This window comes from Lemur catta, chromosome 10 (assembly GCF_020740605.2).
Source record: "Lemur catta isolate mLemCat1 chromosome 10, mLemCat1.pri, whole genome shotgun sequence".
NCBI classification, from domain to species: Eukaryota; Metazoa; Chordata; class Mammalia; order Primates; family Lemuridae; genus Lemur; species Lemur catta.
In genome coordinates this window covers 85,500,985-85,517,853 of record NC_059137.1, presented here as the reverse complement: position 1 = coordinate 85,517,853, position 16,869 = coordinate 85,500,985, and the positions used below count along the sequence as shown (strand labels likewise).

At 51.9% G+C, this 16,869-nt stretch overlaps 1 protein-coding gene across 2 annotated transcripts in view; it reads right to left on the bottom strand.

Moving 5' to 3' along the window:
• Positions 1-16,869, bottom strand: part of FGD3 (FYVE, RhoGEF and PH domain containing 3) — a 52,186-nt gene that overhangs the window by 33,096 nt on the left and 2,221 nt on the right. For both annotated transcript variants that reach the window (XM_045562324.1, XM_045562323.1), the window contains exons 2-3: positions 6,057-6,202; positions 4,751-5,252 (exon numbers count right to left, since the gene is read on the bottom strand). In XM_045562324.1, coding sequence (XP_045418280.1) covers positions 4,751-5,203 — 453 coding nt within the window. In that variant the 5' untranslated portion in view covers positions 5,204-5,252; positions 6,057-6,202. The remainder of the gene's footprint in view (positions 1-4,750; positions 5,253-6,056; positions 6,203-16,869) is intronic.

The following is a 16,869-nucleotide window of genomic DNA, read 5'->3' as shown; positions in this document are numbered from 1 at the left end:
TAAAATAGAGACCAGAAAAACAATAGGAAAAAACCCCTAAGAGTTGGTTTTTTGAAAAGATCAACAAAATTGACAAAACTTTAGCTAGATTAACTAGGGAAAAGAGAGTGAAGACTCAAATAACTAAAATCAGAAATGAAAGAGTGGGCATTACAACTGATGCCGTAGGAATAAAAAGATTATAAGAGAATACTATGAACGATTCAATGCCAACATATTGAATAACCTAGAAGAAATGGAAAAAAATTTCTAGAAACACAACCTATGAAGACTGAATCATGAAGAAATAAAAAACCTGAAAAGATCAATAATGAGTGAGATTGGATTAGTAATCACAAACCTCCCAACAAAGAAAAGTCTGGAACCAGATGGCTTCACTGATGAATTCTACTAAACATTAAAGAAGAATTAACACCAAGCCTCTTGAAATTCTCCCAAAAAAATTGAAGAGGAGGGAACACTTCCAAGCTCCTTCAATGAGGCAAGCATTAATTATCCTGATACCAAAGTCATACAGACACTACAAAAAAAACAAAACAAAACAAAACAAAACCAAAAAGAAAAAAACAAAACTACAAACCAGTATCCCTGATGAATATTAATGCAAAAGTGCTCAACAAATTACTAGAAAATCAAATTCAACAGCATATTAAAAGGATTATACACCAAGTTTATTGCTGGAATGCAACCATGGTTCAACATACAAAAATCAGTTAATAATACATCACATTAACAGAATGAAGGACAAAAACCACATGATCATCTCAATTGATGCAGAAAAAGCAGTTGACAAGATTCAACAGCACCCTTTCATGATAAAAAACACTCAACAAACTAGGAATAGAATAAAACTACCTCAACAAAATAAAAGCCATATATGACAAGCCCACAGGTAACATATTAAAATGGTGAAACACTGAAAGCTTTTCCTTTAAGGTTAGAAATAAGACAAGGAAAAAAACCCTAAGAGTTGGTTTTTTGAAAAGATCAACAAAATCAGCAAAACTTTAGCTAGATTAACTAGGGAAAAGAGAGCGACCACTCAAATAACTAAAATCAGAAATGAAAGAGGGGACATTACAATTGATGCCACAGGAATAATTCACTTCCATTCAGCATAGTTCTGGAAGTCCTAGACAGAGCAATCAGGCAAGAGAAAGAAAAAACAAAGGCATCCAATTTGGAAAGGAAGAAGTAAAATTAACTCTGCTCTCAGATGACATGATTTTATGTGTAGAAAACTCTAAAGATTCCATTAAAAAATTGTTAGGACTAATGAACCAATTCAGCAAAGTCGCAGGATACAAAAGGAACAAACACACAAAAATCAGTTGGGCCTGGGGACACGGAGTTCAGATCCCCACAGTCCCGCACAGGGACTCGGGAACACGTCCGCCCTGTGCCTTGGCAAAGCACAGATGTGAGGGTTGGATGACGATCTGCTGGGGGCCTTGGCCTCCCCCACGGCCTCCTGTGTTAATATTTGTAGCAGACCAGCACGTTCAAGCTAAAGCTCGGAGGAAGGGAAGGAAAGGGAAAGCAGGAGAGGAGCCGTGTCAGGGCGAGCCGGCAGGGGCCTCGCTAACTCCTTGGCCCCTGCGCGTTTGCTGAGCTGCCTCCTCAGCCTCGGTGGGCCCAGGGCTCCTGCTGCGGGGGACAGAGCCTCCGCGGAGAAGGCCAGGGAAGCCTGTCCCGGAGGCGGCGCCGGTCACCAGGCAGAGCCCCGTCCTCCCTCGCCAGGGGTGAGTATCATCCGCCCGCACCAGTAGTTTTCATGCCGGATTCTCACGGACCCCCGATAAATGATCGCTGTTCAAACCTATGTGTGGACAAACGGGTTTGTCCCGGGTCTGCGTTTTTCAGCCTACTGGACAGTCTGGGATCTGGCTGATTGGGAACTGAGTCCCGACTGCGCACTCCTGTGGGGAGAGGCCCGCGCCTCCTTGCGGGGCAGGCGCGCGAGCAGCGAGAGGGGCAGCGCCCAAGGGCGGCGTCCCACGGCTCTTCCCGCGGGCTCCGGAGGACGGCACGGACGGAGGTGCCTGGCAAAGAAGGGGCGAGGCCGTCCAGGGGGCAGGGGGCCTGCCTGGGGCTGGGGACAGGACTAGGCTGGGGCCTTTAGGTGGGGCCGCAGTGCCCAGGAAACTGGAGGCGAGGGAAGGCCTCCGATGGCAGTGTGGGGGTGGGGGCGCCGCCAGGAGGGCTACGGGCACAGAGGGGAGGGCACAATCATTGAGGACTGAGGGGTCCAGCTACAGAGCTGGGAGACGCCATGAGTTCTGGAGAGCAAAGCACGGTCCCCAGAGGGCGCTTTCACAGGCATGGGCCTGGAGGGGAACCAGGGAGAAGGTGAGGGGTTCTGCCTGAAATACCTTGATCTGAGCCACATAATTCAGTCCCTCTGTACCTCAATTTCTCTATTTGTAAAAGAGACCCTGCTTCCAGGCTCCCCCTTGCACAACCTCGCAAGGGCCCACAAACTAGCAGTGTCCTCAACGCTCTCAACACCTCACCCCACCAGGTACCAAGGATAGAAATTCAACGAACTAAGCATTTTTGTCTAATTGAGCCTTAATTATTTTACTTAACTGTGAAAGACACTCCCTTTAATGACATAAAGGCCATGTCAGGGTGGGTGGAGACCCTGCCTAGGAGAGAGCTCCTCTCTGGGAAGGGGCCCAAACTCCCACTCGTCCAGGGGCACCAGCCCAGCCCCCCAGCCCCTATGCGGCCTCAGCCCCAGGACCCTACATCCTCATGTGAGTGGCAGCTTCATGTCTGACCCAGGCAACACCGTGTGCCCCCTGAGAGCCGGATGATTTGGGGCTCAAGAAATGTGCTGCTGAAATATGTCCTTAATCTTTTCTTAATGCCTTTCCTTTATGATTTTTCAGCTTTCTTCTAGCTAGTTTCTCGTGTGCGGAGCCCAGCTCGCCAATCTGACGTGTGTGTACACCTGTGTCACTGCCCCCCCCACTGACCCCTTATTCTACCTTGGGATGGAGGGAGACGAGGCACAGGGTCCCAAGGCTCCTGGCCCAGTGCCTCGCACGGAGGACGGGCCAGTGTGTGCTGGGCAGTGTTCTACCCAGGCGCCCCAAGAAAGAGAGGACTAACGCACTCCTATCAGTGACGGACACATCAGAGTCCTCCTATTACAGACACAAAGACTTGGGCCTTCCCAGCCAAGCCTCTGACTCCGGGCACACCCCAGCACCTGAATCACCAGGCCTAGGGGTCTGCACCGTCCCCAGCACCTGGAGGCTGAGGCAGCCAGCTCAGTCCTGGTTGTAGCGCAACTCAAGAGCCTCGGAGGGTGTGGCCACTATTAACCAGGTCTTTTATTTTCTGGGTTCTAGTGCTCTGATATCCGGGCCTTGCTGACCCTGGAGGGCCTGCCCCTCCCAGGGCTGGCTACTTCCCAGAGACAGTCAGGGACTCACCTGTGGTCACGCCTTTCAAATGCAAACCAACCAACCCAGAGCTCACCGCCCCACCTCCTCTTTGGGGCTTTCACACTCTGGGCCACTGTCCACCTGCCCTCGTCACCCCAGGGCAGGGACCAAACAACTAGGGACAGCCCTTGTGCCCAGAGCCCACTAAAATGGTTCAAACTAGCCAATCCTAAGCCTGCTGGCCCTGCCTCATCCATTTGTTGGATGGAAACCCACGGAAACCACAATAAAGGCTCAGGTCCATGGTTTCCCCTCGCTCTCTCTGCCTCCTGACCGACCCTGGTCCTTCCCGTGTGGCCCCCCATGACATGGTGTGCCCTGTCCTCTTGGGAACCATGAGTAGCAGACTATCTTTTCAACAGCTGTCATCTCCTGAGCTGTTGGCCTTACTATACCTGAGTAATAATATATAAAACCTGCACTAAAACATGGCCCAGCCTTCCCTCCTTCAAACTGGCTCACAGTGGCCCAGGCATGGGGCTGCCCTCACCTGCCCAGCCTACCTCCTGATGCCTACCACCTTGGCCAGTAATGTCATCACCCAGGAGCCGGCAGGTTTGACCCATCAAATGCTCTTGGGACCTGGTCACTTGGCAGCTTACCCATGCTGTGCCCCCAGTGCACACGTGGTTTCTCTAAGCCTGGGGAAATCTACTGCATTTCCATCTCCCCCTGGATCCAAGAGCCCAGTAAAGGCTGAAGAGAATGCAAACAAACTTTCCCTCAAGGCAGACCCACCAGGCCACAGGCACCTGCTATTGGAACGCTCTGCTCTGGCCTCCATGCATGGTGTGGGCCTCCCAGGTCCTGCCCACATCCCAAGGAGCACAGGCTGTGCTACACCCCATGGGTTAACCTGGGCAGGGATACTCTCCGTGCCTCAGTTTCCCCATTTGGAAAAGCCATTTTCTCCATTCATGCTGCCTCCCTCCTAGAACTTCTGCAAGGTTTTCAGTGAGCACCCTGTAAAGGGTGGCTGTGGGCAGCACCACCAGCAAGACTGGCCATCATGCCTTCCTGGGGTAGGGGATGTGCCCATCACACAGACATGGAAACTGAGGCTCAGGATGGAGGTCATTTCCCAAGGTGTCAGGCGGGCCTAGCTGGCGTATGTGAGTCCTTCTCATGGGCTTTTCCCAAAGACCCCATCCCTGGAGCCTCCCCTTGCATGGCACAAGCCTGTGCACCTCATTCCTGAGAACAAGGTGTGGGGTGATGCCCACAGCAAATCTCAACTCCCAGCCCCCAAGGACAGCCCTGCAGCCCATGCCTGGGACAGAGAAGGGGAGGCCTACCTGGGCCAGGCTGGCATCCTTGTCAGCTCTCGGGGGAGAGTTCTCAGGGTTGGGCTCCTCACCCATGTCACTGTTGGCGTCCTCCCGGGGGCTGTCCTGTGGGACCTGGCTGTGCAGGGCTATCTCAGGGTGCAGCCCCAGCACTCCAGGGCCTGAGCCGGCCTCACCACCCTCCTCGCAGGAGAAGTTCTCCCCGGCCACGCTGGAGGACGGGCTGTCGATTCCACTGTCCCGGTTGGGGATCTTAGAGCCACTGCCCAGCTCCCCCACGGAGCCAGTGTCTGGGGAGCCATCCGCTGCTGCAGCTGGGCTACTAGGGTCCCTGCAATGAGCCCTGGGCCCAATGGGGAGCGCTCGGAGTTTCCCCAGGGTGGTGCTGTCAGGCCCAGTGTCTGGTGTCCCTGGAGCAGCAATGGGTTCGGGAAGAGTTGAAGGTGTCTCGTCTGACTCCATCCTCAAAGCCAAGCTCACCAGGCTCTGTCGGAGTTTAGACCAGGGCTCCCTGTGGGGCAGAAACGAGCCTGGCTCAATGCCAGCCAGGCATGGACCAGTCCCCCCCAAGCTGCAGCCCCCCAAATGCAGCCCGCAGGCAGCACCATCAAGGAGAAAATCAGCCCAGAGGAGGCAGCTGGGGGCTGCGTGTGAAATGTGAACACCCTGGTCAGCTTCAGTTGGGTCCTGTCCAGACAGACTTTCGGGAAATGGCAGATGTTTTATTTTAAAATTAAGTTTCTTTTATATGGAAAAAAGTAATCCTGTAGCATGAAGCTATCTACTAATCAAAAAAATTCAAAATACATGCACAAAATAGTGACAATAACCAACAGGAGCACCACAGCCATTTATAGAGCACTTTCATATCCATGGTGCTACTGCATCCTAGGACGCTCCCAGGAGAGAAGGCCAGTGTCCCTATTGCCACCACCTCCTCCTCACATCACACTGCCTGTTGGACAAGTGAGAAGACAGCCTCCAGAGGCCCTAGGCCCTGGCTGTCCCATCATCTCCCCAGGCCGGACAGGAGGCAGGTCTCACCCAAGGACGCCCACTGAGATCTCAGTCCTGGAACTCCTCGTCCCTCCCGAGCACTGGGGCCACCTCACATTTGCCCACATGCCTCTCCTGGAACCCTCAAGGGGAAGGCAAATTCAAGTGCCAATTCTAAGTGCACAGGGGATTCACTGGGCTCCTCTAAAGAGGACCCAAGGTGAGATTGGACCGGAGGGAGGGCGACAGTCCCTGAGATCGTTCTCTTGAACCCAAGATGCAGCTGCAGAGAAGCAGGGGCAGTCACCCATCCCCCTACCTGACGCCGTCCCTCTGATGAGGGTGTTGAGGGTGGCAGGCGGGTGCCTGGCTCCCTTCTGGGAGCTGGGGTTGGCCTGCAGAGGCCCACACAAGGCTGGAGGGATTCCTTGGAAATCTTTCTTGCCCAGCAGGTTTGAAGCAGAGCTAAAAAAAACATTAGAGAAGAATGAAAACCACTTTCCCCAATTGGCCTTTGGAGCAGCCGGAGGCACCAATTCTAAAGGGAGGGGCTGGAGGAGGCCAGCTCTGTGCCACTGCCCAGCCCAGAGGACCCAGGCATCTGCACAGCCATGTCCTTGGTCACCAGGTGACACACACAGCCCTGAGAAGGGCAGGGCCAGCCCCAGTAGCCACACACTGGAATGGGCAGCATTTCAGCTCAGCTTGAAAGTCAGTCTGGGGCCAGGACTGAGCTTGTTCCTGGCCACACAGTACCCTGTGGCCAGGGGGAGGGGCCACCTGAACGCGTAGGCACCGTCCAGTGGGAGGCGAGCATGCAGGCAGCACCACACCCCTCCCCAGCCCACACCCCAGACCCTCACCTGGTCACACGCGCACAGCTCCCTTGCACACTCACACTGACACGCTGCCTCACTCACACTCGGATATTCTGCTAGCAGCTTCCCTACTTGCTCCCTTCCTCACTTGCTAGGCAGAATAAAGAAACAGGCTTCACGCACTCACACGCACAATGAAAAAGCAGTCCCAGAGCCTGCCCCTTGCTGCCCTGGGCAGGCAGATGCGCCTCTGGGCAGAGCAAGGTTCAGGCTCAGGCTCCAGCGGAGGCTGGCAGGCTCCGTGGGGGGAGCCCCCCACCACTAGGTACAAGCTCCTGGGCACTCAGTGGGTGGCAAAACCACTTCTGAGAGGACCTTTCTTTAAGTGACTCCAAAATCACTCAGGTGAGTATTTATCATTGGCTACTGCCACATTCTTAATGAGTTTAATGGAGAGCTATCTTAGGATTTCTAAACAAAAAATACATGTTTTGCTGCATTCTTCTCATAGCATGAGAGATAAACTCAAGTTTCCTGAAGTCAGACATGACACAGCACAAAGAATACACCAGGTGGAATGTGAGCTGTGCTCAGCCTTGCTGTGTTCACAGGCAGCTGCCTGGCAGCCCCACCTTCAGGAAACTGTGCTTCTGGTCAGGATGGAGTAACAGAAACCAGACTGACTCCACCTGAAACAACAGAAAAACAGACAACACACATGACACAGTCTGCAAGACACTACACCAGGCAGCAGAGCACCATGATCCCTGAGAGATGAGACAAATGAGGTGAGCCCTCCTGCTGCCCCAGCTCCCTGCCTGGGGACCAGTTCTGGGCTATGGATCAGGGAAGGGGAGCCCAGTGGACCTCCTGAGTTGAGAAGACAGAACTGGGGGTCCCAGGAAACCAAGGTGGCCAGAGTTCACAGGATGCAGCCCTGGAGACGAGAGAGCTGCACACAGAGAGACAATCCCGAGATCTGCAGGAAGGTCCCTCAAGGACTGTTCAGCACGTGTGTGGGAGGAAACTGCACAATGTTGGAGAAAGAACCACCTGAATGGACCAGAGGGAGCTCACACAGGGCAGGGATATGCCTGGTCCCACCAGCCAGCCTGCAAAGCTCCAAGGTCCACGGGACATTAGGTTAAGGACTCAGCAAGGTCTTGCCTCAGTAGTGATGGATAATTAGCCCTGTAGTGACCATCTCTCTGGTCCCACCTAACAAATATTAACAAATCTTAGGAGGAAGGCCATATTATTTACAAAACTGCATCCCTTAACAAAGCTCAAAAATACTTACGGAAATGTCAAAACATCCTGCACCCAGCAAGGTAAAATTCACAATGTCTGGCATCCAGTCAGAAATCACCAGGCATACAAAGGGACTACACAACTCATAATGAGGAGAAAAAACTCAGTCAATTGACACTGACCCATAACTGATGCAGATGTTGCAGAAAGGGACATTAAAACAGCTATTATGCCTGTATTCTATGATGTTCAAAAGTTAAGTGGAGATGTAGAAAACATAAAAAGACCCACATCACACTTCCAGGGATGGAAACCACAAAGTGTGAGACCAAAGACACACTGAAAAGAATTAATAGCAGATTAGAAATTGTAGAAGAAAAATTAATGAATTTGAAGAGACAGCAAGAGAAACTATCCAAAATGAAATGGTGGGGAGAGGAACAGAGCGTTAGTGAAATGTGGGAAAACTTCAGCAGCATGATATATGTGTAACTGGAATCCCAAAAAGGAGTGGGCAGGAAAAATATTTGAGGAAAAAATGACCAAAGTTTCCAGATTGTTTTCCCCGATTTGATGTAAACTACAAATCCACAAATCTAAGAATTTCAGTGAACACGAAGCACAAGAAATATTTGTAGTTAAAATTTTTATACATGGAAAACTCCAGGCTTAGAGATCTTCACTGGTGAATTCTACCAAATATTTAGGAAGAAGTGGTACTAATTCTACACAAACCTTTCCAGAACATTACTAAAAAGGGACATAACATCAGTGACTCTAGAAATAATTATGCCAAGTAAAAAGAACCAGACAAAGAAGACCCACTGTGTTTTTCCATTTATATGGAACTCTAAGAAATGCAAACTAGTCTGTGGTGACAGGAAGCAGATCAGTGGGTGCCCGGAAGGAGGGGTGTGGGTGGGAGAGGGGTACTGTAAGGGGCAGCCTTGCAAAAATAACAGGAAAATACCGAATTCCACAATTTCCCCAGTAATGGTTAAAGATCAATCCTATCAGTTCTCTCACTAACAGGTACTCTGCAGGAGTTCTGTTTTGCACAACTTCTGGAAAGAGCTGAATGAACAGAAAAGATGTAAGTCTCTCTTTCAAAATTGTTTTTTTTGTTTGTTTGTTTGTTTTTTTTTGAGAATCTGCTTTTACAGAGCTCCTGAGCAAACACCACGAGCTCCAGCCTCAACCGTATCTCCGGGACAGAGTCACATCTCCTGTGATAGATAATCGCTTCTCCAAGGAAGGCAGGAAACCAAGTCTTGGACTTTGACATCCTCATCCTTGCAGTGTTTGTTATCTACCTGCTGCTGCTTTTGTTATCAACTGACAGCATCACTGTGTTTTTTTCTCTTCCTCCCTCTTAAAATCAGCGAGCCACTTGGCCTCACTGCTGGCATCTCTCTCCTCTTTCTTTGGGCGGCCACGCGTCTCTCTGCTCTCTTCCCTCCCTTCCATTCTCTCTTTCTCTTTCTCTCCCTCTCTCTGTCTCTCCCCTAAGAAGGGTAAAATAAACTTTTTTTACTTTTATGTATCTTAATCTCTGGGTGAGAAGTCTTTCCCAACCACACGGCGATAACCTACTAAGCTTCCCCCCCAACAGGCACAAAGGGGCATCAGGAGCTTCTGGGGGATGACGTGTGTGCGCATAACCTTGGCCATTTCCCGGGCACACACGTGTGCCAGAGCTTACAAACCGTGCACTTTCAGTACACGCGGTTAACTGTACATCAGTTTTACCTCATAGGGCTGCTTAGGAAAAATCCCACCCTCATCACTTTTGGTGAGTCACGAACATTCCCCAGCATCACTTTCCTCACTCCAGAAGGGAGGGTGGGTCAGAGGCGGGGGCAATGGGGCGTGTGGGCACCACCTGTCTGGGGTGGCCGCCTGGACGTCCCCGTCCAGAGGAGAGGGCTGTGCAGTGCTCCCCACACTGGAAGGGCTTCTGTGGGATGCTTACCTCCAGCTCTGCACTTGCAAATTTGCTTTTCCAATACCTGTGCCTGTGCTGGTCCCTCCCCCAAGTCACACACTGGAGTCCTAACTCCCAGGATCTCAGAATGGGACCTTACCTGGAGACAGAGTCTTTACAGAGGTAATCAAATTAAAGTGAAGTCTTTAGGGGGTCCTGGGGAGGGGAGCAGGAGGGTGGAAAGGGGGCTACGGGGCTTGGTTGAGGACACTGTAATTGTCACTTCACTCCTTTCTGTTCTGTTGTAAAGACTTTATAAAGAATATGTGTGGCTCTAAAATACAAGAAGTAATGAAAAAATAAAATGATATGGGGCAGAGACCCCTCTTAGGGTCCTGGGGGTTGGGGGACAACTTGGAAATGAAGGAAAATCTTGAGTCCTTCTTGGGTCCCTTCAGAGGAAGTTCTGGGCACCTTGAGAAGCTAAGGGCAACCCGGTGAGAACAGGCCCTCCAGGGACGCCAGGGTCACAAGGTGTGTGGCTCCCTGCGGAAACTGAAAGATCTCGTTTTTTTCAGGAACCCCCACCAGAAGGAAAATGCAGATAAGGGGGACTGAGGAGCTGAACTCTGACAGCCTTTCTTTGTTCTCAGCAACCCCCCGAAGGGCCTGTCAGGACCAACCTGCCCTGTCCTGTCCACTTAACATTCCTGTCCACTAATTTGGGAATCCCTGACTGCACCGTGCCACTCCAGAATGTCAGGCCAATGCATGACCTCCACATATTGGTCTACGATTTTCCCGCATGACACGTATGCTGCCTTTAAACAGCCTGGCTGACAAGCCATCGGCGGGTCCAGGTTCAAGTGTTAACCGCCATACTCCCTGCTTGGCCCTGTGATAAAGCCTCTTTCTCCCACTGCAGCTCTCAGCGTCAGTGTCTGGCTTTACTGCGCCGGGTGAGCAGAGCCCAGTTTGGTTCAGTAACAGAACAGAGCTAGATGGATAGACGGGCAGGTGGAGGACAAGCAGGCACCTGGGCAGAGCCGTCCCTCCTCCGGCCACAGGCTTCACCTGAAGCAGCCCTCCTGGGCCAGCAAGGCCATTACCTGGAGTTCAGGGCACATGTGCACACGCATATACAAACGCACATGACCACATACATACACGTGTGTGCACACACATGCATACACACGTACACACTATGCACACACCTCCCCACACCCCCGTGTGCAGGGTCAGTGCTGAGCACTTTCTCACACTCTCTCACTCGCACCCACCCAAGGTGGGGACATTTCCACCCTCCACACAGGGACACTAAGGCTCAGAGAGGCTGACCTTAGCCATGCTGGAACCCCCTGGGCTTGGGTTGCTCTGATATACCCAGGGCTGCATTCATGTCACGACGAGGGTGCTCAGGGGGCCTCAGTCAGTTCTCTCTACCTGGCCACCCCAGCTCTCCCTTTAGGAAGCCCCAAGCTACCTGAGCTGAGTGAGGTCGGTGCCTCCTGACCCAGGAGAGCTGTGCCCACTGCAGACTCAGCCAGAGCACGAGTCCCGGACACCTGGAGCTGCCACCACCCAACACGAGGGACTCACAAGTGTTGCTCTATAAGGGCTGTCTCCTATAGAGACATGTAAGATTTCAGGAGTTTTGCAGGGCTTTGCCCTGAAGGAATATGTGAATGTGTTAGTTCACGTACCAAAAGCTGCCTCGCCCCCAGAGGGCATCTCACTGTTCAGTCAGCGCTTTCCAAGGCCATACTGGGTCCAGACCTGTCGGCTTGTTGCGCCTGCTTCTGTACAACAAGCGTGGCATGGAGCCACAGTGTGAGAGCTGATCAAAGAGTGCCCGCCCGACAGACAGACAGACACCTGCGGCTAAAAGCAATTAGCCTGAGGGACAGTTCCTGCTTCACTCCTGACTACCTGTCTCAATCCACAAAAACGAGATAAAGAAATACAGAGCCACTGTATTTCTGTTTAACCTTTCTGCTAAGTGATAGTTTTATCTTAGGATTTAGACGTTTGTCTTAGAAAGATTTTGTAAGCATTTGCTCACATAGATAGAGTTAATTTAGGGATCTCTAGAAGCTTTTTGGGAGACTTTTAACCTAAAACCAACTACCTGTTATTATGTAAATCTGTTACCCTGGCAACGGATCACTGTACCAATAAATACTGATGAGAAACTTCACTTGGAGCCTCACAGCTCACAAGAATGCTGGGGGTCTCCTGATTCCAACTATTATAAAATTTATACTTTATAAAACTGTACGTTCGTCTCTGTGTATTCTTTTATTTCTCTATTCTATTATTTTCTATTTTGTATATTTCCTTATCCTTTGCCACGACCCCTGCCAAAGGGACCCGATTTTTTGCTGGGAGCATAGCTAACTCCCCACACACAAGTATGAAGAAATTAAGTATGCCCCAGAATCGAGGGCATCCTGGACCATTTGTTTGGCTCTATCTTAGCAATCAGAGGACAGGGTGGGGCGGATGCTGCCGTCCCTGCCCTGGAGGCCCTCATGGCTCAGTGGCCCCACAAGACAGACAGGGACAGTACCACAGAGGGCCCACGAGTCTGCCCACTGCCCAGCTCCACCTGCCACAAGATGTCTCCCCCCCAGGGGCAGGGTGGGAGTCACCCCACTAAAATCCACCACAGCACCCATCCACCTTGCTGCCTGGCCCTCAGCACTCTGGAGGCCCCATGAGGCTGTCACTGGAATGGCCCAGTGGCCCTGGTGCACAGTAGGGACTCCATAAGTAGGTGTGGAGGGAGCAGCAAACACATTTGTGGTGGTGGTTTAAAAACTGCCCACATGTTCAACACCCCTCTAATCTAGAGGCAAACTCTGACACGTGGACCAGCCTTAGAGACTCGCTGTAGCCAGAGAGAGCAGCGGACATGAGGCTGAGTGGCCTTCAAGGCAAGGTCAGGAGGGAGGACAGCTCTGGGACTCTCACCCTCGGAAGCCAGCTGCCATGCTATGAGGAAGCCCCAGCCACACAGATGCCACATGGGTATGTCCCAGCCCTGTGGGCGAGAGCCTCAGGAGAACCCTTGTAAGAGCCACCCCGCTGAGCCCAGTCAGTCCCAGAGCCATGATGGATGATGATGACAGGGGTGGCTATTGCTTCATGCCACTACATTTGGGTGGTTGGATATGCTGCAATAGAGAATCCAAACAGTGAAGGCGCCACCAGGCGACACAATAAACTGCTTGTGCTGCATGCACCGGCACTTGGAGGGCACAGGCCACCACTGGTCCTCGTATAGATTCTCCTTGGCTTAACTTTGGTGCCTTTAGGTCCCAATCCCACAGAGGACATATCATCAGGGAGCAAGGCCCAAGGTGCCCTGGCCATGCCCAGGTGGAATGACTAGTGGCTGGTTTCACTAAAGCCACTCCATGACACAGAGATGCCCCGAAGGGCAGAGTCATCACCTTGGGGTCTCAGCCTGGCAAATGCTCACGATGCTATGGGCATGGCTGGGGGTCTTCATCCTCTCTGCAGAGAACACAGTGGGGTGCCACATGCTTCTGAACTGGGGTGGGGGTCAGTGGCCCTTGGAGAGGACAGGGCATGGGGACTGAGCCGGGGGAAGAGGAGATACATCAAAACACCTCTCCATTGGCTCAGACCACCTTTGAAAGTTACTGTTTAAAACTGTATAAGCCTTCTTTGGAAAACTTAGAAATGATAGACAAACAAAAAGGAAGTAAAAATGACCCGTGGCTCTCACATCAAGGCTGTGAGCGTGGAGGGTAGGGGCAGGCTAGAGGTGGGGCCGGGGTTCTACCTCTCCTAGATATGCAGCAGCTTCTCTTAGACCAGCTACATTCGCACCAACACCAGTTTCCAGTGTGAGTCCGCTGTTTCTCTCAGGAGAACTGAAAGCAGGGTCTGGAACAGACTCTGCACACCCCTGTTCATAGCGGCATTAGTCACAACAGCCAGAGGGTGGAAGCAACCCAGGCATTCACCCGCAGAGGAAAGGATAGAGAAAATGTGGTCTGTCCATACAATGGAATATTGTCCAGCCTTAAAAAGGAAGGTGAGGCTGGGGGACAGCATGCATGGTGACACAGAACAGGAGTGCCATCCTGGTGGCCCTGGTATTATTACAAATGACTGTGGGGAAATGCGGGAACACTGTCCTGGTGGGTTACATTCCTGAGACTGTGAACACCTCACCAGGCAGGTGGCAAACCCAGCAGGAGGATGGGGGAGAGATGGAGTCCCCCTGCCACCCTGAGGGTCAGTCAAGCTGACAGGAGGCTCCAGACAGCCCCAGCCTCCTAGGAGGCTCTGCTCCAGGCCCACCCCCTGGGGTCTCTTGGGACATGACAGCACCCCCAGACTGAACACGGCATTTTGGGCCCGGTAAGACCATCTCGAAGGCAGCGGAGGTGCGGCCGTGGCTGACCCCGACGCTCTGGACCCAGCATGACACTATTTCTACCCCTTACTGTGTGGACAACCCCGGACAAGCTCAACTTCCCTGAGCCTCAGTTTCCTTTTCTGTACAATGGACATATTAAAAGTCCTGTAAAGATTCCCAAAGCTGGAGGCAGCACACAACAACTACTACACCCTCAGACTGGCCATTTCACATGCTTTCGTCAGTCCGACAGGTTAGTGTCACCTGATGTGCTCCCAGGCCCCGTCACAAGCAGAGGCCACAAGGCCAGTTCAGCTACAGCGAGACAGGGTGAAATCAAGCGACCAGCACAGGAAACTCACAGAGATGCAAGCCCAGGAATGCATTAGGTGCTACACAGGGGGCTGCAACAAGAAGTCCCAGCACATCTTCAGACAGGGCCACGTCACATGCAGGACTGGGGTGTCAGGAAATGACTACCTGTACCATTTTTACTTAGTCTTTTTACTTTTTATTTATACTCAATATTTTGCTTTTACTTTCTATTTTTACTTTCTCTTTTTAAATATTCTTTAGCTATATTTTACATTTCTTTTCTGTTTCTGTTTTTATTTCTTTCACCTAGAAGGAATATAAACACAAACATTACAGCCATGAATGAAAAATTGCTGTCCATTGCTATACATAAAAAGCAACTACAGGCTGGGCACAGTGGCTCACTGTCCCCAGCACTCTGGGAGGCCGAGGTGGGAGGATCCCTTAAGGTCAGGAGTTTGAGACCAGCCTGAGCAACAGTGAGACCCCATCTTTACAAAAAATAGAAAACAGCCGGGCACGGTGGCGTGGCCTATAGTCCCAGCTACTCCAGAGGCTGAGAAAGGAGGATCACTTGAGCCCAGGAGTTTGAAGCTGCAGTGAGCTATGATGATGCTGCTGCACTCTACCCAAGGTGACAAAGTGAGACTCTGTCTCCATTCCCCCCCCAAAAAGTAAAGAAAGCAACTATAAAAATAAAATCTCAATCTTTAAAATAAAATATATTTCTTCCCTGCATAAGTAGCCAGATATGTAAGCAAGCAGACGCTCGGGGAGGGCACACAGGTGTTGGCTGCAAAAGTCTTTGAGCTTTGCTGTATGTGTGAACATTTTCATGATAAAGCATTGGGGGGAAATAGTTTAACCTGCAGCTCCTAGGACCCTTGGGCCCCTGCTTGGGCGAGGAGGGGCCCAGACTCAATTCTTTCCATGAGTACAGGCTGGCCACCCCCATGGGCATCCTGGGTTCATTACATAATTCTCTCTACTTTTGATTATGCTTGACAAGTTTGATAATTTTTAAAAAGTAATGAAACAAGGCAAACATAAACCTCCCGATAGCTTCCAATCTGCACTGCAATCCTCTGCACACTGCCCACTCTGACCTCTCCCTCCACCACCCTCCCTGGCTCCAGCCTTCTCCCAGCAGCCACCTCCGGGCCTTTGCAAGACCCTTCCCTCTGCGGGGCACAGCTCAGGCCCAGCACACTTGCTGCCCCGCTGTGTCCAGCTCCGCCCCCAGACAGGCCCTCCCTGGAGAAGACACGTCCCTCCCATCCTGCTCTCACCACACACAGCCCAGCCGGGCACACAGCAGAACCCGGTAAATATTTTTGGTAAGTAAAGAAATGGATTTTGAATCAGCATTGCAAGGAATTTTTATTTCCCTTCTAATATGTACTTTATGTAAACAAACAAAAATGTGCTTTGGCTGAGTCCAAATCTGAAAACACAAAATCCGAATTGAGATCATGGAAAGTCAAAGCCGCCTCCTGTGGGCCTCACTAGGCCCGGCTGCCCCACAGAATCTTGTGACTGGTCAGGCGGTGACTGTGACAGGGAGGCCCAGACGTCGCGTTCACCTCCCATAGCCACATACGTGACTCGCAAGAGGTATATATGCGGGGACCCAAAACCCCAGGGCAGATGTGGAAGGTCCATCATCAGCCAACACATAGGACCTAACGTGACCAGGTCAGCCAGTTCACAGGACCTAAGTGACCAGTCATCCCCCATTTCTCAGTGAAGCTCAGACAGAGGGAACAGCATCACAGACCGAGGGAAGGGCATCAGTGCAGAGGAGAGTGAGTGGCCAGGCCAGGAGGGCTGCAGCGTGCCCAGGGGGGCAAGACCAGAGAAGGAGGGGTAGGATCAGGATGCATCTCACAGCAGTGGGCAGCCAGAGGTCGTGTTGGCAAGTGGCATCCCATTCACGTGTTTAAAGGGTTGTAGAAGCTGAGGAGGAGGCAGGGAGGCCTGCCGGGGACTCCTGCACCTCCAGGCAAGAGAGTAGGGCAGTGGGCAGGGGGGCAGGGAGGGGACACCCATGGGAAGGGCAGGGAGGCCAAGTGTCCATCTCACCTGCAGAGCTGGGGGTGCCGTGGGCACAGGGATGTGCGACAGACCCACGCATGGCTGCCTCCACTTCCCGCAGAGGCTGCCCCAAGCCCGTCCTTGCAGCCAGCACAGACTGGTCTGTGGCAGGCACGCGGCTCCTGTGTACCCCACCAGACACCAGGCCCCTCTCACCCCCCAGGACCCACAATATCTGCAGAACAGAGGGACCAGCACATGGAGGGACAGGTCGGGGATGAATGAAGCGTCCCTTCATCTCTTGTTTCCTTCCCAGGCTGGCTCAGTCCCCACCAGCTGACGGTCATCCTGTCTAGGGACAGGCAGGCACCGAAGTGACCAGCTCTGCTCTTCCTTC